The sequence below is a fragment of the Mycothermus thermophilus genome (genome assembly GCF_041956435.1).
Source record: "Mycothermus thermophilus strain CBS 625.91 unplaced genomic scaffold VTJ04scaffold_7, whole genome shotgun sequence".
Classification (NCBI taxonomy): Eukaryota; Fungi; Ascomycota; class Sordariomycetes; order Sordariales; family Chaetomiaceae; genus Mycothermus; species Mycothermus thermophilus.
Genome location: NW_027191433.1, coordinates 2,155,278 through 2,173,999, shown reverse-complemented (window position 1 = coordinate 2,173,999; position 18,722 = coordinate 2,155,278). Strand labels below are relative to the sequence as shown.

The 18,722-nt window shown below is 51.5% G+C and overlaps 9 protein-coding genes across 9 annotated transcripts; 1 reads left to right on the top strand and 8 right to left on the bottom strand.

Moving 5' to 3' along the window:
• Positions 1–453: 453 nt before the first annotated feature.
• Positions 454–1,341, bottom strand: VTJ04DRAFT_10346 (uncharacterized protein; the record flags this gene model as incomplete). Its single annotated transcript, XM_069358075.1, has 4 exons — positions 454–743; positions 810–853; positions 927–1,106; positions 1,157–1,341. 4 exons carry the CDS (start codon positions 1,339–1,341, stop codon positions 454–456), a joined length of 699 nt encoding a protein of 232 aa, XP_069215080.1.
• Positions 1,342–1,644: 303 nt separating this feature from the next.
• VTJ04DRAFT_10345 (uncharacterized protein) lies at positions 1,645–2,653 on the bottom strand (the record flags this gene model as incomplete). The annotated part of the gene is made up of 5 exons (XM_069358074.1): positions 1,645–1,988; positions 2,059–2,102; positions 2,165–2,365; positions 2,433–2,502; positions 2,569–2,653. The coding sequence occupies 5 exons, from the start codon at positions 2,651–2,653 to the stop codon at positions 1,645–1,647; spliced, it is 744 nt and encodes a 247-aa protein (XP_069215079.1).
• Positions 2,654–4,231: 1,578 nt separating this feature from the next.
• VTJ04DRAFT_10344 (uncharacterized protein) lies at positions 4,232–4,498 on the top strand (the record flags this gene model as incomplete). Its single annotated transcript, XM_069358073.1, has 1 exon — positions 4,232–4,498. One exon carries the CDS (start codon positions 4,232–4,234, stop codon positions 4,496–4,498), a length of 267 nt encoding a protein of 88 aa, XP_069215078.1.
• A 2,818-nt stretch (positions 4,499–7,316) lies between these two features.
• Positions 7,317–8,457, bottom strand: VTJ04DRAFT_10343 (uncharacterized protein; the record flags this gene model as incomplete). The annotated part of the gene is made up of 4 exons (XM_069358072.1): positions 7,317–7,750; positions 7,816–7,859; positions 7,921–8,244; positions 8,315–8,457. 4 exons carry the CDS (start codon positions 8,455–8,457, stop codon positions 7,317–7,319), a joined length of 945 nt encoding a protein of 314 aa, XP_069215077.1.
• An 843-nt stretch (positions 8,458–9,300) lies between these two features.
• VTJ04DRAFT_10342 (uncharacterized protein) lies at positions 9,301–9,718 on the bottom strand (the record flags this gene model as incomplete). Its single annotated transcript, XM_069358071.1, has 2 exons — positions 9,301–9,496; positions 9,561–9,718. The coding sequence occupies 2 exons, from the start codon at positions 9,716–9,718 to the stop codon at positions 9,301–9,303; spliced, it is 354 nt and encodes a 117-aa protein (XP_069215076.1).
• Positions 9,719–10,212: 494 nt separating this feature from the next.
• Positions 10,213–11,318, bottom strand: VTJ04DRAFT_10341 (uncharacterized protein; the record flags this gene model as incomplete). Its single annotated transcript, XM_069358070.1, has 4 exons — positions 10,213–10,673; positions 10,772–10,815; positions 10,894–11,082; positions 11,140–11,318. 4 exons carry the CDS (start codon positions 11,316–11,318, stop codon positions 10,213–10,215), a joined length of 873 nt encoding a protein of 290 aa, XP_069215075.1.
• A 415-nt stretch (positions 11,319–11,733) lies between these two features.
• Positions 11,734–12,807, bottom strand: VTJ04DRAFT_10340 (uncharacterized protein; the record flags this gene model as incomplete). Its single annotated transcript, XM_069358069.1, has 5 exons — positions 11,734–11,948; positions 12,038–12,081; positions 12,179–12,397; positions 12,454–12,600; positions 12,683–12,807. The coding sequence occupies 5 exons, from the start codon at positions 12,805–12,807 to the stop codon at positions 11,734–11,736; spliced, it is 750 nt and encodes a 249-aa protein (XP_069215074.1).
• A 645-nt stretch (positions 12,808–13,452) lies between these two features.
• Positions 13,453–16,825, bottom strand: VTJ04DRAFT_10339 (uncharacterized protein; the record flags this gene model as incomplete). Its single annotated transcript, XM_069358067.1, has 12 exons — positions 13,453–13,670; positions 13,753–13,796; positions 13,883–13,929; positions 13,992–14,094; positions 14,158–14,397; positions 14,751–14,836; positions 15,086–15,092; positions 15,143–15,290; positions 15,346–15,466; positions 16,278–16,344; positions 16,465–16,635; positions 16,710–16,825. 12 exons carry the CDS (start codon positions 16,823–16,825, stop codon positions 13,453–13,455), a joined length of 1,368 nt encoding a protein of 455 aa, XP_069215073.1.
• A 408-nt stretch (positions 16,826–17,233) lies between these two features.
• VTJ04DRAFT_10338 (uncharacterized protein) lies at positions 17,234–18,195 on the bottom strand (the record flags this gene model as incomplete). The annotated part of the gene is made up of 4 exons (XM_069358066.1): positions 17,234–17,643; positions 17,729–17,772; positions 17,827–18,009; positions 18,065–18,195. 4 exons carry the CDS (start codon positions 18,193–18,195, stop codon positions 17,234–17,236), a joined length of 768 nt encoding a protein of 255 aa, XP_069215072.1.
• Positions 18,196–18,722: the final 527 nt, after the last annotated feature.

The following is an 18,722-nucleotide window of genomic DNA, read 5'->3' as shown; positions in this document are numbered from 1 at the left end:
GTTGGTCGTCAACGTTACGGCCTTTCTTCTGCCTCCCAAATAGTTTACTTGAGGAATACTGTTTGTTTGAAGGGTGCCTGCTCTTGTGGTCGTGGTCGATCATTCGGTAATTAATTCGGTTCTCGTCTCTGCATCGTCGTCGCGGTTCGCTCCGTGGTCGTGGTGGTCGGAATCGCCGGTGATTCGATCTGTTTCTGTTCACTTAACTGTTCGCGGACGGAATTCCGTTGGCTTGACTCGCTCTTCCTGGGGTACTTACGCGTAGGAGCATTCTTCTGCACACTGAAAGCAATAGTGACACACAATCCACTTGAAGGATGAATCTCAAAGGCCTGAACGGCAACGCAAGACTGCGATGAAGACTTTATAAAAATAATATCAGTACTCCTTCCATGAGCGATGCCTGACCTCCCACGTGCCAAAGATAATCAAGACCATGCAACCACCTGCCCATCACGTCTCGGAAGTTGTGGTCGGTGATATTTCCTGCTCTTTCGCCGTCGCTTCCGACCCGTCACCAGTGAATTCCTCGCCCCTCGGCGAGATAATCAACCACTTTTCCCCTGTGAACCCCTTCCGAATGACCTCCTGAAGCATCTCAACGACAGTGTTTGGGGCGTTCTCTTGTATGTAGCAAAATTGGATGGTCAGGTTCCTCAAGCTCGGAACAAGACTGAGAATCTCGGAGAGTTCTTGAGCTGAGAGCCTCCACTCCTCCTCTACGTCGGTGTAAATCCAATACTCTGTCACAACCAGATCAGTTGCGTGATCAGAGCCATCAAGCGGGAGTAGGTGGATAGAAATCTTACCGATGCTTGTGATGGAGTTGGCGTTGTTGCCAATTTGGTACATCCTGTGAGAGGGAAAAAGATGGGGTCAGTTACGTGTTGGACAGATCTCGTTGATCCAAAATGACATTAACTCACCACTCAAGGACTTTGCTGTCGTCTACATCGACGTGGCAGGAAATCGTGTCCGGCCAAGCTGACCGGAGAAACACGGTACTCTTGCTGTAGAGTCTATGCGCAGCCTCTATGGATATTTGCTTGTTCACAAACAGTAGGGACCAAGCGCGTATTGTCGTCCTGTAGGAAGTGAATTCCACACTGTGAGCATGAGAAACGACCAAGCCAACGCATGCCACAGAACATTTTACCTTGCTATATAATCCTGAGCTTCTATTTCTTGGGGCAGCTCCAACGCGAGGTCGTAGATTCTGATCCGCAGCTCAGCCGGGAGCTGGAGGAAGTATTTGAACTCATGACACGGCCGAGTTTGCTGTTTGTGGTTCTCTCCTTCATTTTCCGGGTGCATATTTTCGTGATTGCCGACCTGGGACATGACCGGGAAGTGCGCTTAGTTGGTGGAATGCAATCACAACAGAAGGAGAGGAGGGTCGGTCGGTGAGAGAAGGAAAGATGGAGGAGAGATTGAGAAGATCAGGATCCTGGAAGAACGTTGATCAACTGGAAGTCGCGGAAGTGGTCCTGCGCGGGTCCGCCTGTTGCGGATACCAAGACCAGAAGGCAAGAACAACCCCCGACCACCAGGGCACCCCGCGCTTTCCATTTCAAGAATCCGCAAGTCGGGACCTTCTTTGCTCTTGGCACAAGAAGTTGGGACCAGCTCGTCTCAACTTCCATGTTACTGCGATTGGCTGCCTAGGGAGACCTTTCGCCCTTTCCCCCCTTCTTTGTCTGTTTCCGCGGCCTCGAGTTGTTTCTGCAACCGCCCCCATGGATCACGCTCCAACTCCACCTCCTTGACATGCTTGAAGGTCGTCCCCAGGACCTCACGAAGCCGCTCAGCGAAATCCTCCTCCATCCCGGATGACAACCAGGGAAATGTTATTTCCACGAAGTGACGGTACCGATCCGGAGCAAACTCGACACTCAGGCGGGCGAGGTGAGGCGCTCGTCTCCGAAGCTCCAAGAGCTCATAGACACTCCTTTCCAGATCAAGAGGGCATCGAGGCTGGATGGTGTAGTCTGTCATCCCACATCGCGATTAGGCGCTATGCCCAATTCACAGGTTGTGTAACCACACACCGCGGCTTACCAATCTCCCGAACAAAGAGGCTGTTCTGCCCAATCCTCCGCAGCCTGGACAAAAAGTGCCGAACTGTCAGTCTGTGACACAAACTTCCCCGCATGGCTCATCTTACTCAACCGTAGCATGAAGAAGAGGAGAAGACACCAACCAACGAATCATCCGGCTTTCGCCGAGTTCCTCCAAATCCTCTCCAGATTCAGGAGGTACCTGGATGGAGAAAAACCAGAAGCAATTTCTGCTGTAAAGCCGCTGCGCAGCCTCAGCAGAGATGACGCTGTTCACGCGAAGGAGGCCGGCCGAGAGGGGGTAAGGACTGGCAAGGAAGACCACGTCAGCACAGAGTTTGGCCAAACCGATGACTCGTGGGGGTCAACACTGACAACCCGTGAGCAGGGCTTGTGATCTTGTAGGGGTAGGACAACACGAGGTCGTAAATGCTCACTCGAATCTCTGCGGGGAGTTTGAGGAAATGACCTACAGCTGGGCTGGCTTCTTGTACCTTCATCTTGGGCTGACCTTTTCGGAGCGTGGTCTTCATGTGCCCGGAGGCTTTGAGGAGAGAACACGGGAAAACAGCGAGAACAGATATGGCGCTGGTCATGCGCCTATTTATCGTCCCGCCGTCTGACCTCCCTCACCTCCCGCCTATGCAGGGCGCACCACTGGTTTCTCCAATGGTCTGACTCGTATGAATCAACTTCTTCTTCTTGCATTAACCCACACTGTGCGCTACGCATAGGAGCCCATCCTTGAGGTTTGCTTGACCGTCTGTGTCCTGCTCGACCCTGAGGACAACCATACAAGCACTGGCAACAAATAGGATTGAACCTAATTAATCCACCCAATGATTCACCTTGAACTTTGCGATCTCCAGCGGTTTGACGACTTCTTCATACCAAACAAGGCCGGGATACAGCTTTCTCAACTCCTCCTGCTCGTCGAAAGACTCCTCAGGATCCCAATCTTCCCACCTAAGTTCAACCCGATAGCAGCCGGGAGTATGAAAGATTTCCAACGCCCTGAAATTGAGCGTGAGTATGTGCAGCTGGGACAGTTCGTACCGAATTGGCTCAACGAAGTGTGCGCCACCAGGTTTGAATTGAACCAGTATACTATCCATCATCCGTAGGTCGTTAGTCAATGGCAACCAGGTGTTATTCGCTCAACTCTGGGCTTACAAATGGTGTGGACAAAGAAGGCATTGGGGCCAATGCCTCGCAGCCTGGGGGACCGATCATCCTGGCTTAGCAATATGCATCTCCCTGTACATATGGGCCCTGATATCAAACTCACCACTTGAGCATGTCGTCCTTCTCACCGTCCTCGCTTTTAGTCGAGGAAAAGCCAAACGCATAGCCACTATAGAGTCGCGGGGCGGCCTCAAATGCCACCAGTCTGTTGACACGGAGTAGCCCAACGTCGAGTAGGAGTGTAATCCTATTAATAATTAATCATGGAAACCGATGTTAAAAATCCACATTATTGCTCTCAACTGACTGACTGTTTTATGACACGGTGGGTAGGAAATTGAGAACCCACCCCTTTCGCTGTTTGGACATAGTTGGATAGCTAATTACAACGTAGACTCCCTCGGCGGTGGCGTTTCACAAGCACGAAGTCATAAATCATGACTCGGATCTCGGGTTGAAGGGGAATTTCTTGGACACTTTACGCGCGCTAGCCTCTGAGCCAGCTGGCGGCGACCTCTGACGACGACGACAGGAGTTCTGTGATCAACTCACTTCACCTCTCTTGTTGAGCGTTTTTTCCATTCCCCATGTTGCGTCAGGCTCACGTAGTCTTCTCCAGAAGACCGACCGACCTTTTGCCGTACCTTCTGGTCTAACCGATTCGCACCGGACCTACCACATATGGTGTGCCTCACTTCGCGTCTGTTCACTGGCAGCTCTCCCAATGATCCATGCCAAACTGGCGAGTTTGTATCCTGTCCCTCATGAAAGTAACAGCCCTGGCTAATAACCGAAATCCCTTGATGAACCTTTTCCTTCTCAATCCGGCCCATGCTTGGAGAGAAACGTAACCGCCAATTCCTTCTCGATCCCGGCCGCCTCCTGTTAAGAACAGTCCCCCGTGCGCAAGCAAGACCACCTCGTTCGCCACAGGCTTTGGTCAGTCTTCCATCTTCTTCAACCGGACCTCTACCGTCCCAATCTTCACGATGTTGAGCAACTGCTGGACTGAGGGTATCCATCCGAGCCCGACGCCTCTTGTCCGTTGCAGTATCCTGATCATCGTCGTCCGCGCCGTCCTCATCACTCGCGAATGGGTCGTTGCCAGAGTTCTCCTCCTCGTCATTGCCTTGTACCTCCCGGTTCCTGTGCCGATTCATGAGCTCCGCGAATCTCTCTTTGATCTTGTCCTGGGAGACAATCCGACGCTGGGGGTTGTAGGATATCGTCAAGTGGCGGAGGTCCGGAGTGAGTGACTGAAGCATGCCGAGTTCCCATCGGGATGCCGAAACATCCAGAAGGCTACATGGGATGAAGTTGTACTCTGCGAAAATTACACCATTAGATGATAAAACGGATTAATGCGGGGAAGTTGATGTATTGCCAATGTTTTGGATGAAATGTGCATTGCGGCCGGTCTGTCGTACCATGTAATAACGTTAAGTAGCCATTTTTCACTTCAAAGTTTGATTTCACGCATGGGACGCACCAAGCAACCATTGTGGTTGGAATGGCCTGAAGGTAATGTTTAGCCAGGACGCGCATCATCTCCATGGCCTTGAACGAGCACTCCATCACGGGAACTTTATCCAGGAGTGAGGGCCCCAATACTGCTGCCATCGACGACTGGGAATCAAGACTTTCCAAGGCTGCGGACGCGGCTTCACCGAGGGAGGGAATGAAGCTTTTCAGCTCTTCAAGGTACACCTGCGTAAAGCCATAACCCACAGCAACACACCGAAAGGTATTGACGCCGTAGAATCGCTTGGCAGCCTCGGCTGCGATCTGCGTTTTGACGAGAAGCAAGCCCATGTTCTCTCTCGGTTCGACGGGATCGTCTGCGAACGGAGATCTATACAGAGAAGATTACGATCAGTAGATTGGCACTTCTGCAACGGTGCACCGGTCCCATATTCCGGCTCACTTTCCATAGAACGCGTCGAGCGTGGGACGAATTCCGGATGGCTTCACAAGCAGCAAGTCGTAGACCATGATGAGAATCTCAGGCGGCAGGTTAAGAAAGTATTTGAACTCAGGGCTCTCGTGAGGGGCTGAGTCGCTGGCTGGCGTGGTCGAGACTCGGTGGTCGGCTATGGTTGCTGGTGGCGTCGGTTGAGTTTGTTGTTTGTGGGTGAGCAAAAGAAAAGAAGAGACGAAAAATGAAGCATAACGGGAAGAAAAAGGAAAGGATCAGACCCTTTCAGTACTTTGGGCTGTCTCAAGCGGAAGCTGCCATTGTTTTGTCCTCAATAGGAACTCGGACCTTCATCCGAGCTGACCCTTGGTTTGGGTTCCTCCAACCATTACTTCAGGGCCTACCCTTATCCGTCTTGACCTTATTCACCCACGTACCTTACTGAGCAATAGTTGCCACTCAGCCACCCCGAGTACCTATCTAACATGGCCTCAATGACCGGAGCCTCACTGCCCTCTGGATCAGGAACAGCCACAGGTTTGTTAGACAACCAATGTCCTTTTAAACTCTCAGGGTTGCCTCTCCTGCTTAGCGCAGTCCTACCAAATGGGTCCCAACCTAAGGGCTCGACTCGTGCACCTCGAAAGGAGCATTCCTGACCACTTCAAGTATGTCATCCACCAACTTCCAAAACAGAACCCGATGTCGAGGCTCTCCGTTGTCTGTCTCATCATCGGAGTCAAGCACATTAAATTCATCAAAGTTTCGCGTAGGGTCATATTCATCAGGGTTTTGCACGAACTTCAAAACCCTGAGGTTTGGAGTGACCGTATGGAGTGCGGCCAGCTCAGTTCGGTATGGTTCCGGCTCCCAGTAACCATAAATTGGTGTGAAGCGGTACTCTATTCGCGTTGAATGATCTCAGCAGTCAGATGTGAAACGCTGTTTGAACGGAGTGGGCTTTACTGATGTAACGGACGAAGAACGCGTTGCGACCGATCTTGCCTAGCCTGAGCATTATTAATAACAATTCCCACTTGGTACTTCAGCGTATATGCTATGGACTTACCACTCAAGCATCGGACTCCATACTACATTATTATTATAAAATTTGAATACTGATACAAAAGCAAAAAGGTTGTTGCCGTAAAGTTGCGTAGCTGCTTCACTTCCCACCTGCCTGTTGACAAGGAGCAAGGCAGTGTCAGCAAGCTTTCCCGGTCTAATCCAAGTCATTAGTATTGTCGAAACACAGCTTCATAGAGGGATAGGTATTTCGTCATTGTAATCGGGCTTACACCGGAGATCCTGGAAAGATACGTTGTAGCGACCCCGGGCGGTCTTTGTCCACGAGCACCAAGTCGTAAATCATGATACGTATCTCGGCTGGAAGACGCAGAAACCAAGAGGACCCCTCATGGGAGCTGGCAAGTGAACCACTTGCGTCTGAAGCGACCGCTTCGTGGTTAGGCATCCCCCTGGCCTCTGACAATGTCTCTGCTGGTTAGCGAGAAAGGGCGAAACTGAACAGCCGTTCAGTCAACATAAGCAGGCCCAGGTGAAGAAATACCTCGTTGTTTTCGCCATTTGTCAAGAAAGCGTGTGATAGTTAGATGCAATCTGACCTGCATTGAGACGTACTTGAAACTTTCAACCTTTCAGTATGAACTTCGCTCACGTCTTGTCTGCGTTTGTCTGCGTTTGTCTGCGCTCGAGCTGGGCCACCTCTATAGTATTATTGTGGAGGCCATTTACTGTGTACATGTGGTGGGCCCGGTTGCCCCACCTTTCTTATCGATTGCGCCCAAGGTATACCTAAGGTACCTCAGGTAGGTACCAGGTGAGTACCTTACTTGCTTGCTAGGGGTATTGGCTTGGGAGGTGACAGGTCCGACGGGACAACAGGGTCACTGGTCTGTTGCTCATACAAAGCATCATCCTTTGCTGGGTGATCGAAGTACTGTGACAGATCCTATTCTTTACCAGAGAAGAGTGACACGCGTGGCTAATATCGACGGAAGTTCCATGGATCAACCTTTCCCTTCTCAATCCTTCCCCTGCTAAGAGTACACGTGCTGTCCTGCTCTGTCAAACGATCCCTTCCTCTGAAAGCAATCATCCACCGTGAAGCGGATTACCTCCTTTACCATGAACCTTGCTCAGGTTCCCCACTTCCTCAACTGTACCGCGAAGATCCCGCGGTTGGCCGCGTTCATTAACTCCTCGGCCAAGGACCCCATCATAGCCGCATCCTCGCTGTCCTCATCAGAGTCCTCACTGTCCTCCTCCTCACTGTCCTCATCCTCCATGCTGTCGCTCTCGTCGTTTGAGTCCTCATACTCAGCACTCTCATCGTTGCCGTCGGTATCCTCCTGCTCATCATTGCCTTCCTCGCTCTCAAACTCGTCATCGCTGCCGGCGCTATCGTCCGTAGCGAGGTCTTGCTTGACACACCGGGACTGAGACTTAAATTGGCCCTTTGGGTCATAGCAGAGTGTCAGACAAGAGAGGTTGGGCGCAAGTGAATGAAGGCCATCGAGCTCGTTCCGCGATGCCCTGAGAGACAAGGGGCCGAGTGGCTGGAAGCAGTATTCTGTCCAAGTCCCCTGGATGGTTAGCTTTACAATTCAAAGCACTGTTGAGGATCGTGCAGCCTACCCAGTGTTCGGACTAACAATGCGTTCCGGCCAATGCTTTTCAACCTATTCTCCATCAAACGGCCCCGGTTAGCTCATCGTCCTTCGTCAAAGATGCTTTCTGCACGTATCAACTTGCCAGCTAGAAATTGTTGGGAGCATCCACCACTCCCGCATGTTGCCGGTGTTGCGATAATACACTTGGAGCCGGCGGGACATGGAGATCTCGAATGAAGCAAAGGGCGAGATCGCCTGGACTCTTGCACTGATCAAAGACCAAAAGTCGTTGAGCTCTCTGAAATCCGACTGCAGTGGATATGCGCATTGCAGCGACATGAAGCGAAAGGTGTTCGCGCTGTAGAACTGCTTGGTGGCTTCTGCTGCCACCTGTTTATTGACCCGAAGCAAGCCGATGTCCAGTCGATGAGCGCTCTGCTCGGTAGATGAACGCCTAACCAGATCGGATTGATGTCAGCAATTGCACTCGACGAGGCACAGTCATGGTGTTTCGATGGCATTACCTTTTTGGTAGGCTCTGGATATCAATACCCGAGGGATTCACCAGGACAAAGTTATAAACGATGACGCGGATCTCGGGAGGAAGGCGCAGGAAGTAGTTAAACTCATTACCCACGTCGTGGGCTGGGTCGGTATGCTCAGCCATCGCAGCTTGGTGATTGCCCACTATGGGTGGTGTCGGCGGAGTTGGTCGTCGGTGGGTGCGCAAAACGAAGCGAGAGTTGAGAAGGGGGAGAGAAAAGAAGAGCAAGAAGAAAGAACGGAGTGCCTTTTCCAGCTTTAGAGTTTGACCTGATGCGGGACCTCAGGTTTCTCATCTGAACCTAACTTTAGGTTTAGGTTTCCTCTCAGCCACCTCCGGGACTACCTTTACCCGATGTACATTTTTATATCTAGAATGCATTCTTGCCTTCAGGTCACCCCATTCTTCAACCCATGCCCTCATGAGCCTCCTTGCCTTTACCAACAACCGCGCGCCTTGGCCCTGACCGTCTCCAGACATGCTTCAGATGCTTGGATCGCAAATGACAGCCGCATGTATTCCGAAGTTCCAAAAGTTATGCCTGAGGGACGCGTGCAGACTCTTCACAATGGCCTCTTGCTGCGCCTCGGTGTTCTTGGGCATCTTTCCATCCCATCCCCAGGTGGACCCCCGAAAATCTGGGTTGCACCGCATCGTGAACGACTGAAAGTACGGGAGCTCCCGGCGGAGCGTATTGAGATGCTGAGCGGCTGAATCCAGGTCCCACGTGTAGATTTCGCGAATTTGATACTCTTGAGCGGGGTGGATTAAGTGAAAACATGGCTGTTAGCATATCTCTGTGAGAATTCAACCAGCCTGGGCCACAGCGAGCTCACCAATCTTTCGGATTCGATCAGCGGTACTCCGGTACTTCTTGAACCAGTATGTTGCAGGGGATCAGTGGTCAAAATCGAGGCGACAGATGGCCACAGTGACTGATAAGAACAAAAAGATTGTATTTCTGCCTCACCACAGGTTGTGGACATACCAATCGTAGACCAATCCCACATTGCCGAACATGTGCAGTGTCTGCTTCTCGGTCTTGACGGCGAAAACAAAGGTGTTGTTGGCATAGTACCGCTCAGCTGCCTCCTGGGCAATCTTCTTGTTCACCCGAAGCAACCCGAGGTCGGGTGCTGGAAACTTGCGCTTGATCGTTGCACTATGAAACCAAGTAAGTCCGTCGCAGTCCCTGGAGCACCCAAGCGTGATATGCAGTAACGAACTTGCGAGGCTTCATGACGTATACGCCATTGGGACGCCACAAGACCAGGTCATAGATTTGGACCCGGACCTTTTCTGGCAAGGCGAGAAAGTACTTGAACTCAATGTTGGGCGGCGCGGCCGGCAACGGCCCGTTGCCTGGGAGCATATCAACGGACATTCTGGTGTCTTGGGACGCGAGTTGGACGGCTGGGAGAAAGGGATAGGGAGCGAAACAGCGGTGATGGGGAAATGCGTTCTCTGGCGAGCGGTGGTGGAAGACGGAAACAATGGAAACATCACGACAGTGGGCAAAAGTCGACAACGGGCCAAATGGTCAATGCCGAGACCGTCGCGGACAAGGCACAGTCTCGAGAGCCCATGTGTGGAACCATCGACAATGCTGTCGCGGACAAGAACCGCGTGGGACCCCGTTTCTGAAAGGGCCGGCCTCTGCGAGAAAGCGGTCGGCACAGTCACCCTCTTGCAAACGCCTTCACTGAAAGGCACGGCCTTGAGAGCGACGTCGAGGAGAAGCCACCTCGTTGACAGCTGTTTCACGGCAAAAGCACCCCCTTTGAGAAGGTTGTCACAGAAAGGACAAGAGAAACGAGTGAACCAAACAATGGACTCCGTTCAAGAAAACACACCGTCATTTTTCCAACCCCTGAATGTTCACGCCTTTGCCTTTTTCTGTCGTCCAGGGTCCCACAAAGCCTCATACTGGTTCAGCCATGTCAACTCCATAGCACCGAAAAACCGCTGCGTGAATCTGCTCGTCGTTATGGGGCGCGAATAATCAACCTGAACATCCTCGTCGTCTGCAAACTCCTGGTTCTTGAGGTCCTCGAGATGGCCGATGCTCCTTTCAAACACGTCGTCAAGGAAGTAGTTGTGTCCAAAGCATCTTAGCCAGATGCACTTGTCTTCGACGTCCTTGAGTTGGATGCGGAGGACTTTCAACAGTTGCCGGATCGCGAAGGCCCAGGGGCCGTCGTCGAGAGGGTCGAGAGGGCCCATGGTTGGGGTATAGTTGACCCTGAGGTGTCGGAGGTTTGGTGCGTATGTGCGGACTTCAAGTAACTCGACCATCGCGATTTCGATGGTATCATCTGGGTGGTGGTCAACGCAGTATTCTGTCCGGTCGGCTCAAGTTAGCAGGAATTGACCTCACCAGATCCAAGAACCTGGTGAATAATATCCATCGATATCCCAGCTTGGATGGGATCCTCACCGATGCTTTGGATATGGGAAGCGTTCCGGCCGATGTCCTTAAGCCTGAGTTCCAAGAAACCATTGATGTTAGGCTTCCACAGCCTCTCAAACCGCATGATGGCAGGAAGCATCACAACATACCAATCTAGCATGACAAGCATACTATCAAGAAATGGGGGACAAAACCGATGCATGACACAGAAGAAGCGAAAAGTACAGCGGCCGTAAAATAGAGGAGCGGTTTCGGCCCACACAAGTTTGCTCACATGGAGCAAGCCGATGTCAATCGGGGTCTCGCCCAAGCACATCCACAAACATTGGCGGACATTCCTGAAGACGTCGCAGTCAGGATGGCTCTTGCTGCGTGCAGGAGAGGCCTTGTCTCACCAGTGGTAGTATACGTCTATCACGTCGCCATTCTCCGGCAACACCAGGTCATAAATCTTGAGCCGAATTTCGGGGGGGAGAGTGAGGAACGACGTGCGGCTAATGGCACTTGTCGGTCCCTGACTCCCACGGAGTGTGTGCTTGGCAGCTGGGCAGCTTTGCAAGTCAGGAGTTGCCATGGTTGGAATGGGAAGTTTTGATGATGGGAACAGGAGCAGTTCAAGGGTTGGGTGTGTGAAGATGATGAAGTCAAGATGGCTCTGTTCGAGATTTTTAAACAAGCGTCAACGGTGGGGTGAGTGAGCATTCCAATTATTAGGCATAATTTAACGTCAACAGTCCCTCGGTTGCCTCACGTAGTAGCTGCCATAATATTGTGTGCTAGGCACCCATCATTTGCTGCTTGTACCGCACTCACAAACGCATCACCATTGCTTACTCATCGAGTGCAGCTTTCTGACCATTTGAGATCTCAGCCTCATGCAGTGATGAGTTGTCCTACGTACAGCCGCTAAGAATACCGGGGCCACAGTCCACGCTCAAGAAACTCCCAATATTACATCGTCCACAGTTAATGTGGAGACAGAATCCCCACTAACTTTTGAGGACATATTCCGTCTCAATATCTGCGAAATCTGTGTCGAGAATTCCACGAATGGTTATCCTAACATGCTCATGCTGCGAGTCCTCCTCACTAGGATTGAACCAATGCGTGAAAGAAAGCAGCTTGAGGTTAGGCACGCGTTGGCGGAGTCCGGAAAGATGAGCCACTGCCGTCTCAAGCTGTTCACAGGTAATGATGTATAAATCTTGGTTGTCGGCCCAAAACGGGTCAGCATATTACCTGGCAGATGCCCTCTATAAGTTCATTGAGGGTGAACGGAGCCCCAAAACCTACGGATGTTTCGGATGTGCATCGTGTTGAGGCCAATGCTCTTAAGCCTATCTCTCATAAAACATCCACTAGTTAGCGCCCCTCGAGATTCATGCATAATAGTTGGTGGTAATCCATCTACACGTGACTGAGAAAACAACATACCACAAGGCCATTTCGGTTTGCTCAGACGGGCGTCCATCCTGACTTTGACTCCTTGACCCTCCCCGTGAGTCTTGGAGCGAAGCCAGAGCGCCAGCATAGAACTCGAAGTCGTTATTACGATAAAGGAGAGGGGTTGCCTCCGCGGCAACCAGCTTGCTCACACGGAGCAAGCCGACATACAGACCAATGGTCCGCCGGTAATAGCCACCACGTTTGCTCCTGTGAACTATGAGTACTATTTCATGCACCATTATGTTCTTGAAAGGCTTCCATACCATGGTTCGCTGATGTCGCGCCCTGATGTAAGCGCATGGCGATACACGATCTCACGGATCTCGGCCGGCAGAATCAAGAAATACTTGAACTCAGCAGGCTTAGAGAGAGGGACGATGTTATACCAGCACTCATTTCTTCGTCTCGTACTACATCACAATCTGGGGTCAGCGGTAATGTCAACGGAACGCTGAAGCCGTAGGTGAGATCAGGTATTAATAACGATAATACATGAGACGCCATAGGTTGACCTTCACCATTCTCCCATAAAACGATCCAAAGGAGAACTGCCGAGAAGTCCTTGAGGTAGTTGTGGACGGGGAGCTGGAAAGGCTCAAGTCTATACGGCCGGTCATCTTGATTTCGAGAAGCGATGGGTAGATTTGGGGCGTGTATGTGTTTGGATGACGTCACTCTTCGCCGTTACTCGTACACAAGGGAGTCTTATTCTGACCCAAGGGGAGTGAAATCTCGAAGAGCATATGAAGGAAAAGAGCGAAATCAGGCCAGCAACAGGCAGAACAATATAACTGGTTGTTATAGGTACTTGGGGAATTGAGAACCACAGCCTGAGAGGAGGGAAGACTGGTGCCTGAGCTGAACATGCAGAAGGTTGGGCATATGACGAGTGCCCCACAAGGCTGAACGCCGACGGCGAATCCCGCCGCCATTCTTTCTTTTACGGGAACGTCCACAAGCTCCACATCCGCAAAGTGAGCGTCGGCGACCTCAAGCCTCAGAGTCCCTGGGTTGCCTCAAGTATCTGTCCCACAAGATCTACCTATCTGGCCCCTCATTTGCTCGCTGTTTACATTCCTTGCACCACAGGCGCAGAAAGCGCCATCCGATTGTTGACTCATCCACTGCCGCTTTGCTGACCACCCGCCTTCCCAGCACCCTATGCACCGATGGTATCGGTTGTCCTACCTCTCCAACTTGTTCGGCAATAAGGGCTATTGAAAAGGCAAAATGTCCCTCAGACCGATGCCGATGCGTAGTCGTCAATAGTTAAGAACTTCCCTAACATGAATGTTCGCGTAGGTACTGTTGATGGCCCGGAGAATGGCGTCCTTCGCGTCGAGGTACTGCCAATATTCTTCATCGGGATTGTCCCAGTACGTGACATACAACCGATTGAGGTTGGGGACGAGCTGGGGGATGCGGGTGATGTCAGCGACTCTTCGGTCGAGGCCGTCATACATAATAGTAATATCCAGATCTTTGTTTTTCGGCAGATATTAGTTCGCGTGGACTGTTGATAGGAGTTGGGAGGTGGCTCCATAGCATTTTGGGAGGCATACGAATGGTGTGGATGAAACTCGCGTTGCGGCCGATGCTCCGAAGCCTGTATTTAACGAGGCATCCGTTGATTAACACCCATCAATTTCATAGAATTAAGGTTTTCTGACAATAGAGAAAGCATCGACATACCAACGAGCCAGTCCGGTTTGTTCAATTAGATTGCCTCGGGCTGTGGCCTACCTGAGCCTTCCAGCGACGCAAGGTGCAAAGGGAGAAGTCCAGCGGTAAACCGAAAGACGTTGTTGCAGTAAAATTGGGAGGTTGTCTCAGCCGCAATAAGCTTGCTTGTGCGTAAAAGGCCGATATATGGGCTGGCAGTTCGCCTAACATTACCCTTGAACCTACACATCTTATTAATATGAGAACTGGCGTTTCAGATCATTTCCAAAAGGTGATCTGCGTACATGGGTGCAATCTCGAGTTGCGAGGGAAGCGCATATGAATATATCTGGAAACGAAGTTCCACAGGAAGATGGAGGAAAGTCTTGGACCCCGCAAGTATTGAGGGAGGCTCAGTCTGCCCCCTCCCCAGTTTCACGGTGTCCTCGGTCATCGCAACCTTGATTCGACGGTTAACGGATATGAAGAGGGACTGCAAGACGTGAGGGACAAGGAGTTGTCGGGATGTGGTTGGACCAGTAGCACTGTGATAAAAATTAGAAGGAGAACCGTAAACAAGCAACTCAAAGATCAGCGGAGAAGGGCTGGGAAGGTAGCAGAATACGGGAACTGGCGATGGTTAGCAGAGCAGACGCACAAGAAGGCACAGAAAGGAAGTCACCGCCCGCACGGAGATCCAAGAAGTGGGGTTGCCGAAGAGAAGCCCCACACAACCTCAACCCTCCGCCCGCTCATTTGTTCGAGCAAACGGTCAAGCAATGTGACTCTCGCATCCTGTTATCACTGTTGCGCGCCCAATTCCACAACTTCGATGGTATCCGGCAAGCTGTTTTTGATGATGTCAAGGTTCATGCTATTCACAAGCTGGCGCACCTACCCCGTCCTATCGAAATCGTCGCAGTACGTGATGGAGAGCCGGTTGAGACTGGGAACGAGCGGGCGGAGACCGGCGATGTCACGCATCTTTTCCGTGGTTTTGGGAAGTGAGCATCATGTCAAAATCCGGGGGGTTCCGGTAGGAATTAAGTAAGTGTAACTTTTCAATTGATGATTAGAAGACGCTGCTCAATGGAAAAAGAGGTGTGACACATGAGGATGGCGTGGACCGACATGACGTTGCGACCAATACCAAGAAGCCGACGTTTCACAAGTCATTAATAGCCCACGGACAGTCGACGACCTACAATGGGAATGTAGTAAGAGACTACTTACCACCACTCTATCTGAGTTTGATTAGTTGGGGATCCACGGTATTTGGATGTGCCAGACTCTCGCCATGTCCCAGGTTCCGAAGCGTGACGCCCTGCCCAAGCTGTAAACACGTTGCGGCTGTAGAAATGATCGGCAGCCTCGGCTGCAACCAGTTTCCTCACGCGGAGTAGGCCAATATACGGGCGAACCTTGTGGCGGACGTACTCTATAAGCTAACTGTTAGTAATTATCTTCAAGACATCCAACCGTGTCGGACTGACTGGTGCACCAGACGGCGATCATAAATCCCGTCGGAAGTGCATGGTTATAGATCTCGATACAGATTTCCGTCGGCAGATCGAGGAAGTACTTGAACTCAGCCGGTTGGTTGACAGAGTCTGCCTGGGCGGTGTCGGGTTTCTGAGCGTCTTTTCCTTTCATTCTGGGCAGACGTCGAGGGCGGGGACCTCCGATGTGAAGAAGAAAACTGGATGATTCGAGAAAGACCCTACGTATGGGTAGGTCAGATGTGTGTGTTGCGAGAAAACGGTATGGAAGCGGAAAGCCGACAAATTTTCGCTGTGTTGTGAAGGCTTGTGGCAAAGGCGGCGAGGGGAGTTCTCCGAAAAATCCTCAAGACGTCAACCCCAGATATCTCGAGAGCGCAACCGACAATCGAGCTCACCTCATCTTCAGGTAGCCACCTCAGTCAAGGGCACCTGACAGGCCGCATTTTGGTGATTCAGGGTTAGCAGCTACTGTGAGCCTGCTCAGTTTGCATCACTGACAGCCAGGCGAAGCATGACAGAAACCATATCACCAAATCCGTGATACGGTGAGATGTTAACTCCATTCCTTCCACCCTCCGGGGTTTACCTCTCTCTAAGCCAAGCAGCACCGGCTATTTACCGGTCCCAAACCGGTGGCATGCCGGGCATGGGAATCACCTGTGCTTTTTTCTCGTCGCCAAACAATTCTTGTAGAATTCTGAGCGTGTCTTGGATCACATAATGCATCACTCTTCTCCGCTCTTCAAGGAAACTTGGAACCCTAAGACTTCCACCGTCGGGGTCATACATGACCCGGAGCGTTTGAATGTTTGGCACGAGTGAGCGAATACTTTCGAGATCAACCTGAAACTCTGTGAGATCCGGTCGGTCAAGGGGGTATATCCTGTATTCTGTAGGCACTCCTTGTTAACTGGGTCCCATACCAGAGCGGGTGTTGGGGACAGGCCGATGTGCTGGACAAGGTGGGCATTGCGACCAATCTTTTTGCACCTGGGCAGTGTCCGGTCAGCTCACCAGACACTGGCTGGACGATGCCACCGGCGCTCCTGGTCTGGCATCGTCTTGCAGATGGATAAGCCGCCTCAAGTGGACCTGTTCCTCAGAACTTACCATTCACGAGCTTCGCTCTTGCGACGCCACCGATTTCTGTCGAGAATCATGCGGGCAGTTGAATGGAAGTGAAATGTATTAAAGCTGTAGAACTGCGTCGTCGCCTCTAAGGCGACTAGTTTGTTGACGCGGAGCAGGCACAGGTCAACTTTCTCTCGTTCGTCGCTTCTCCTACAAATGAAGTAGGAGGTTAGTCGGGAAAGAAATCATCTCGAAAACTTGTCGGGTGGAAACAACCCACGTACACATACTCCGGAGCAACGCCTCGCGGGGAGCACAGGACCAGGTCATAGATCTTGACACGAATTTCGACTGGCAGGTCGAGGAAGTACTCGAATCTGGCACGGAAAGAAGAGCTCATTGTCTGCGTTACGGTCCTGGGGAGATTTCGGCGATGACTTGCTTCACGAGATCGGCGATTATGAGAGAAATGCCTTGGAATGAGTTGCTTGTGTTGTCATGAAGCGGCAGCAGCATATCGTTATGCCTCCGGGGGATGTCGGGTGGAAAAAGAGGGGTCACCGGTACAGCGTCGACCGTGTTTGCGGGGAAGCTCCCTCTTGAACTCCAACATTCAGTCCAACGTTGTCCCGCCATTGCATGACGGGCCACACATCACGTATGTTTTCTCACATCCTCCGCTCCGCCGATATGACATCCATATGCGACTGTACAGGGCCTGCCATTTTCAGATCGCCCGGAGTCCAACATCATTCAACACCGTTGCCCAATTCCCCAAGTCTCCCTAGCCAGAAACTCTGATCTATTCTCAGTCTTCTGTGAGGACAGCACGGGCCGACAGGTTCAAGTTCTCAATAAAAAAAAGTGGGTTTTGCATACCACGATACACTATCCCTTTGGGTAGACTGTGCACAAGCTTCACCTCCACACTCTCGGCCACATTCTCCGCCGCTTTGCGAATGCGATCGAGCAAACGGTTGAAGTCCGCTTGTGTAAACTCACCATCCCGACCAACTGTCTCGGAGCTACCAAGTAACCGTTCAAGCTCTAATGGGATTAATCTCCCGGCCCGTGTGTAGCAGTTCGGGTCGTACCGGATGACAAAACTGCGAAGGTTGGGGACAAGTGGACCGAGATTCTCAAGGTCAGCTAATGGTAGCGTCCACCATGCGGAGAAGAAGCCTGTGTCATCTTCGGAGCCTGTGTCAACTTCGTAGTCTAATATCATATCGTCGCGATGATTAGTATATCGAGGCGCGGCAAAATGGATAAAGACTGGGAATGACAGGAATTCGAGACTCACCGATGTGTCGGACGAAAGCAGCGTTGCGACCAATCCTCAGAAGCCTGTTTTCGATGTCAGCACGGCAAGGGCAACACCCCGGTTACAGGAACACGCACCAATTGATCAACCCGCTGCCTATGCAGACTTCACCATTTACTCTGCCTTTGGCTGTGTCCGACGACAGAAAAAGGAATGTCGTCGTGCTGTAAAACTGGTATGCAGTTTCTGACCCGATGGCTTTGTTGACGCGTAACAATGCCAGGTCCGGCTTCCGGCACGCTGGTATGTCAAATCCCCCCCTACACTTCATCGTCAACGCTTGTTGGTAACGTGGCGAAGGCCCCTCGGACTTACCACGTGGATTGCGCGGGGGCCACCCCGCTTGGTTTCTTGAAGAAGACATGATCGTAGACCATAGCCCGGATTTCGGCTGCGAGGTCCATGAAGTATTTGAATTGGGCGGCAGGGGGACCGAACGGCGGCATCTTCTCACCGGTGTCGGAGTTGGGGGGTCATTGGCTGGTGCAATTCATGGTTGGAAGTTTGTTGTTGGAGAGAAAACATGCTGCTTTGCCTTACGCTTGGCTCGGGTTTTATAATACAGTCAACCCGATGCATCGGGTATTATGTCATCCGGAAACGTCCAGCCCGCCATTGCATATCAATGCACTCAGCACAATGTCTCTTCTCTCATGTTGTCCTCTTTACTGAGGTGTGAACCCCATTCGCAACCGTACACGGCGTTTAATTGCCAGTTCATGGTTAACGATTGCACAGTTGCTCATTAAGCCACTCTGCAGTCTTCCCATAACGAAGCTGTGGTGATCCACCTCATTCCCAGATTTCAAGAAGCTCCCATACGTAAATACTTTACCACGCATCGCTTCGTGCTCAATACCCACTTCCCCTCTTCCCAACCAAGCAGGCCAAGATTCACTGCCAAATATTGATGGCCGGGAAGTCCAAAAATTCCACCTTCGCGTCCTCAACATCGCAGTACAGACCCTCCAGC